This window comes from Malaya genurostris, chromosome 3, assembly GCF_030247185.1.
Source record: "Malaya genurostris strain Urasoe2022 chromosome 3, Malgen_1.1, whole genome shotgun sequence".
Taxonomy (NCBI): Eukaryota; Metazoa; Arthropoda; class Insecta; order Diptera; family Culicidae; genus Malaya; species Malaya genurostris.
This window is the reverse complement of record NC_080572.1, coordinates 304682963-304689568: the sequence shown is the minus strand read 5'-3', so window position 1 is coordinate 304689568 and position 6606 is coordinate 304682963. Positions and strand designations below refer to the sequence as shown.

Below are 6606 nucleotides of genomic sequence, written 5' to 3'. Positions count from 1 at the left end.
TCAGAAATGTCATCGAGAGAAATTTGCTCTCGCACTGGTGTCGATTCTATGTTAAATGAGCCATGTCGGGTTTTTGTTGTTGCGATGATATCCGTCTCTCTTTGATAGCACTGATTCAAGAGTTCCCAGTGAGCGTTCTTTGATACGATAAAAGCCATCCTTGCCCGTTGGGCGGTACTTGTCATCACGAAATTTTTTTTCACAACTATGCAAATGGGGAGAAAAAATATTTCAAATGAACATCACTTTCTGGAATAGCAACTGTGAGTAATCAATTTTGTAATGAAATGATATTAAGATTAAAATTGAACGCGAAAGCAAGGGATTTTTGTCATCATAAAATGAGAACGCAAATCAAAACAATAAACAAACCGAGGAACAACCAGTGAATTTGAATAGTTCCTACATTCGAACTGAAAATTACGAATTCTAACCATTCCTTGTATAAGATTACTATAAAGTTAAAAAAAATCTTTTGAATTATTCTATATTCTATAAGAATTACCGCTACATATACAGCTTGCATGAGTATTTTGATAATCATGTCAAGTAGAAGCTCTCTTGAATTTCCAAACGAAAAAATATAAGTATCCTTTCGTATGTACGATCGTGACACGACATGATTGACAACTCAATGGACGTGGAAAATTCGGAAATAAAATTCGATAGACAGAACATAAAACAATTTTTTTTATGATTCGCGTCAAAATACATACAAATATACTAGCGTTTTTGTTGTTTAAAACGGCTAACTTTTTTTGAGCCCCCTGTTACAGGAGGAATTGAAGCAGGTAAAGGTTCCAAGTGTTCTCTTACATCGCCAATGATCTGAAAGAAATATAAACATAAATTTTTATTGAAGTAAATTTTGAGTATTACTCACTTGAACAGAAAATAGGTCTTTCTGTTTGTTACATCTAGTCAATTTAGGAGTCTCCAAGTGATGTGTTTCAGCCAACACCATATCTCGATTCTTCAGAATTGATTTGGTTTCTTTTATTGGATCAACACTGTCTTCTTTTTGAAAGCAGTGTTCGAACATGGAATAAATATCAAGTGGGCTTTGAATTTCGTTCTTTTCAGCTGTTTGAGACACTTTGCACATTTCTAAAGAATGATTTATTTTACAATTCATTGTGAGCGCAGAACTACTATCATTTGAGTCTTGACATTCGATAATTTTAACACTATTTTTGTCAGCAAATTTTATTTTTCGTTTAGTTTTTATTAAAGGCTCGCTTTGTTCTATAGTGTCCTTTGATTCCCAGAAAGGTACAAGAAAATCAAGAGCTTCTTCTAATTCATAACGGAGATCGCAAATGTTTAATTTCTCTTCTACAGTTATGGAATTGTGCCGAAGTTTATCATCGATTTCTTTCAATTTGTTTTCAAATACTAAAAGCTTTTCCTGTCTATTCATCGATTTCGTTGCTTGGAGCAGTTTGACAAACTCTAGAGACACGTCACTGTTTGAATCTTCGGAAGCGCTAGTGCATTCATCATCAGTAGTTTCTATTTCATTTGTTTCATCATCCTTGCCATCATTCATCTCTAAAGAAGTTGTTTGATTAGCAATGGATGCGTAATCCGTACAATTACTAATAAGTTCATTCGCAGGAACATGTGCTATTCGTTTTTTAGTATTCATTTTTATTTCATTGTACATCAATTCATGTAATTGCTCGTCATTTTCGATTGGTAGGTCGAGACTTTCCATCTCTTGCTCTAGTTCTTCCATAAGTTCCAGCTCTTCTAAACGCTCAAAGATGTCTTGACCTTCGGTTGTACTATCCTTTCCAGTTAGAGCTTCGAGCTTTTTAGATGCTTTCAATCGTTTGCCATGTTCCACTCGCCAAAGCTTTTCCTGTTCTTCGTCATATTCCTCTATAATTTCGTGTCCTCCGAAAACATCTTCTGCGAATGGCATTTGTAGTTTGTCGGTAAACAGTCCTTCTTCACGTTTGTAACTTGCTAACATTTTGTCGGCAGTTCTTATTCGGTGGCCTATGATAAGTTTAGCTTGATCAACGGAGCAATCTGAAAAATAGCCATTTCCATGAGAGCATACCACTTCACCCGTATGATAAAGTTGTCCCGGGAGAAACGCTTTCGAGCCTATCGGTATTAGAATGTCAACTTTAACTTGGGTTTGATACATTGTAAGATTATCACAGACTTGTCGTTGATCATCTAGGTAAATTTGCCAACGTTTGGTTTCCTGTTGATTGTTCGCAAGTGCCTGCAATAAAAACATTGTCTGGAGTTTTGTTGGCAAGCGCTCTTCATTATTCTACCTTAATGTAGGCATTATTATAATGATCCATTATTGTTTAGAAGTTGCAATGCACAGTGTAATTTAATCAGCCCCTTGCTATGACGTCATGAAACTGTGGCCAGCATCATTCAGCAAAAACCAAAACAATGAAGAAAAATGGCTAACAAAAAACTGGATATTACAAACTACTTGTTTATTCAGTACCCTTTAAAGCACTTCCCCGCAAATAATCGATCAGAATATCATCACTACGATAAGAAAATTAAGATTTTACTCGAATTGAAATGCTCGAATGTTTGTTTACCGTACTCTGAGCGCTCTGATTGCCCACCAAATGCCCCAGATGTTGGCTACGCTAGCACTTGCTGCAGCGCCCTATCCTTGCCACCGCGCTGAATTTAATGTACACGAAACCAGCGTTGCCAGGTCATATTTACTAAAATCTGTATTTCTGCATAAAATGTTCAAAACGACGTATGTGACATTTCAGCTGAACCGAGAAAAGCGATGTTGAAAAATGGTAGTTGAATTTTAAATCGTATTTAGAGCAAATTCAGCAGCTGCAAGATTCATATGAGTGGTCTATAATGTAAATGAAACTGAAACAAACGTATCCCCAGCAATCCGTTTTAGTTTTATTTATTCGACCAGTTCTACTGTCAAATTTAAAACTGGTATACACTGCCGTTCTATTTTTTCTATATTTGAAACACAGATAAAACGCTGCTGGGGCTGCCAGTTTATTTTGTTATAATTTCTAGATTTAAATTTTAAAACTGGCATAAATTATGCATCTAGAACTAGAACACTCCTGAATATGCCCTTAAAAATACAAAAGTAAATTATTCTGTTCTCTTCACAAAATTTTTCAATTTGTGAGCACGCATCATATCATAAGGACACACTAGCAACTTTTAGCCACAAAAAGGACTTTTGAGCGAAAAAGACATTTACGTCGTTTTGAAATTGGATCGTGTACATTGGACAGTGTGATACGTCGTTATTTATGTTTGATTGGGTACATAGGTCGTTTTGCTTCTGTTTGTTATGTCGTTTTGGAAACATTTCAGTGTTCTTTTGTCGTTTTCATATGCTTCAGGAACATCAAATGAAACTCTTATAACATTTTTAATCGAAAAATATGTTACATACCAAGTATACAGTTCGTTATTGTGTTTTGCATAGAATTAGCACCAAAGGATGTAATCGAGTTTTAGATGATAATTGAATTTAATTAATAAAGCAAAACGCAGTGTAATTTTATTAATAATTTTAATTTCTTTTCTTAGTCATCAATGACACAATCGTATATGTCAGCCTCATAATCATCCGGTATATTTCTATTCGGTTTTCGTCCTTTCTTTGCAGGAGTCAAACATCGAAGAAATGTAATAATGTAATAGTTTTTTTAAATCGTTCAACTTCGCTGTAGATAGTGGAATCAAACTGGTCTCGATAGGCCTCATCAATTTCCCTTTCGGTTTTAATTTAGATGTATGAAAAATTTGAATCGCTGATAACGTATTTGAACCGCAGGAGCTTGGAGTTATATGCAAATACCATTGGACTTTTGAATTTAAAATTTACTCCATACATTGTAGTTTTTGGAATAGTATATCGTTCTTCTAAATTTTTTATATCCAAAAAATCATTCAAATTCATTGGTATCACTTGGATTGGTTTTGTTCTTCGGATACCTGATATGAGCAGCTCCCATTTTCGGGGGGTTTCGATATTTATAATTAGAGATGGGAAATATCGAATAAAATCAGTTATCGATAATATCGATATTTCGCAGCTCAATATCGATATTATCGATAAATATCGATATTTTCACCGCCGAAATAAAAATTTATTGAAACAAGAAAGTACATTTGATTGCAAAAATTAATTTAGGTTCACAGCCGAACAAATTAGATTTTCAAAAATTGAAAATTCCCTGGACTCAAACAAGCCGTGTTTCCCGCTGTTGAATTGACTCTTTCGGAGGCAACTGATGCTGCTAAAGTTATCAAATGACGCTGTGCAATAAATTTCAGCTCTTTGCATGCTGTGTAATTTTCCCAATAAGAGAAAATATCAGTTTTCTCTGGTGCTTGCTCAACACAAGTTGCCAACAAAATACTTGACCTTAAGTCATGTTCGTCCTATAGAAGGGTTGCGTGCAGGAAGTCAATTTTAGCAGACCCTGTCAGCTTGGAGCGAAATTAATCTTCAGTCCAACAACGCCATCGCATGGCATCACATTCAACATATCATTTGACATTTCTATCTCCTACTTCTATGTATGAATTTCAATGCACTTCCGGTGAAACTCTCAACGGGTGAGCACGTTGCATCGTGTTAGACCGGAGAAATTTCGTATTTCGCAAGAAAGAAAGGATTTTCAACCGTATTTTGACGATTCGATGCAGCCACACAGCGAGATTTTCGCTTGTAGTCAAGTGAAAAGAAAGTCCACTGGAATATAGACGAAAATTAACTGGCAATATAGCCTTAGTTGCTGTGCCATCAATTCGGCGTCATCTCAAGTGAGGTGACGCCAACCAGAAAAGAAGAAGAAGAAGATATTCAATGCGGGCTCGCCTGAGGGTGCCTTGCTCGCTAAAAAGGATGTTGCCAATGACTTGTTCATGACATGTGAGAGCTGGATATCTTGTTAATCTGATGTCTTTGATTTTAGGTAAGATTTCAGCTGCTTTTCAAAGAATTCAGCTATTTGTCAAAGTTTTCTACCAATCAATACTTTAAAATCCTACAATTTTGCCAAAAAATTCGGTTTCTAACAAAAATCGCAATCTTAGTAATACAAAGAACTATGAAGGGCGAAACCTTGGAATGCATTTGTTTACGTAATTTTCGCCCTCCGTGTTTCATGCTAACAAACTGGGCGATACTTCAAATGTTAGTAAGAAAGGGCGAAACTATTTATTTTCTTTATTTTAGATGGTTTCCGAAACCTTTTACTACTGGAAATAGTGAATGAGACGATAAAATTACCCGCAGATTTGTCTTAGGCGCGGAAACCAGCCAATTTCACGAAAACTGCGCAAGGGCCTAACTTCATAACTCACACAGGAAGCATAAGAGTAAACAAAGCGAAAATGGGTGAATCTATTTTTATGTTGATTTATTCAGTGGATGTAGAAGAAAAGTGGTAAAGTTTGCATGCCTATTAAAGATAAACAAACAATTCATCTACTAATCAAAAATTGATCTGAGAATATATGACAATTTCTAAATAGGATTTGAAACCAAAGTCGAAACATTCATCGCTGAAAAACAGCTGATTGGATTTACCTATTTTTAAACATAGCTCAAATAGATAGACATAAAAACCACTATCTTTTAAAACAATCACAAAATTACATGATAACTACACAACTACTTAAAAGCTATTACAAACAACTTATAACAAGTTAAATTATCCATAGTCAGATTATTTCAGATCGCTTGATTTTTTCAACGAAGCGGCGGGAAGGCTCTCCAAACTCAAACAACTCTTCTACTGCAGTGAATGTTCTTATGCATGCGGTAATTTACTCGTTGTATCCGAATACAGTCCTATGGAATCTGTTCTGAAGCAGGTTTGTGTTACGCAGTGATCTATTCGGTATTCGAAAATTATGGTCATAAAGCAATTCAGGAGCATCAATCTCTCCGTTGATCAACTTAGCAATTACCAACGCCTGTGGAGTTGCAATAAACATAAAAATGTTTTGGTGAATGCATTTATTTATTATATGTTAATGCTTAAAAACAATTAATTGAGCTTTGTGACAAAACATGAAATATCTCATGTTGAACTCGAAATCGATTCCATTGGTGACGTATTACGGAATGTTTTGGAAACCGGAAAAAGTCAAGTTGGATAGAAATGCTTAGTGCGACCACAATGTGGAACACAACAGTTCATTCTTCTCGCAAAACTAAACATACTTTCGAGTTTACACTAATTTAACAAATCATTTTTTAATTCACTAGAAAGAAAAACGGCTTGCTGCTGATTTTAATTACAAAGTGCTGCCACTATAAACATTTATTACAAATGAAATTGAAAAAAAAGTGAAACATCCTCTAAATTTTTTCATTTTCATCGGTGAACTAAAATTATATATTTTAATAAACATATTTTCTGATTTTCTTTATACTTGGCATCATTGCTCGCGTACCCTGCAAAAGTTTTTTCTTTTCACAATGTGCGGGTAGCAACATCAGAATCAGCCAATCAGAAACTGGTACATTTTATAACAAAAGCAGCTCCCCCAGATGTCAGGTCTTGTCTTAGATTTTACTGAACTCCATGGTTGCAGTATCAATGCTCAATGCTA

At 35.1% G+C, this 6606-nt stretch overlaps 1 protein-coding gene across 8 annotated transcripts; it reads right to left on the bottom strand.

Annotated features, from left to right (window-relative positions):
• Nucleotides 1–677: 677 nt before the first annotated feature.
• LOC131437817 (unconventional prefoldin RPB5 interactor 1) lies at nucleotides 678–2659 on the bottom strand. 8 transcript variants are annotated; one of them, XM_058607411.1, is made up of 5 exons: nucleotides 2580–2659; nucleotides 2480–2523; nucleotides 2295–2387; nucleotides 884–2239; nucleotides 678–828 (listed from the first exon to the last, which is right to left on the bottom strand). In XM_058607411.1, exons 3-5 carry the CDS (start codon nucleotides 2322–2324, stop codon nucleotides 724–726), a joined length of 1491 nt encoding a protein of 496 aa, XP_058463394.1. In that variant the 5' UTR covers nucleotides 2325–2387; nucleotides 2480–2523; nucleotides 2580–2659; the 3' UTR covers nucleotides 678–723. The 8 variants fall into 8 exon arrangements, with proteins under 8 accessions (XP_058463394.1, XP_058463395.1, XP_058463398.1 ...); XM_058607412.1 differs by having other exon boundaries at nucleotides 2585–2659; XM_058607415.1 differs by having other exon boundaries at nucleotides 884–2004; nucleotides 2069–2115; nucleotides 2177–2239; nucleotides 2295–2650.
• Between the last annotated feature and the right edge of the window lie 3947 nt (nucleotides 2660–6606).

Excerpts from the sequence above, each read along its gene's own strand:
- LOC131437817 (XM_058607410.1), bottom strand. The coding sequence starts at position 2,324 with ATGGATCATTATAATAATGCCTACATTAAG. Across the intron at positions 2,240-2,294 it reads ATAATAATGCCTACATTAAG|GCACTTGCGAACAATCAACA; the intron begins GTAGAATAATGA and ends TTTTTATTGCAG. Across the intron at positions 829-883 it reads AAGACCTATTTTCTGTTCAA|ATCATTGGCGATGTAAGAGA; the intron begins GTGAGTAATACT and ends TATTTCTTTCAG.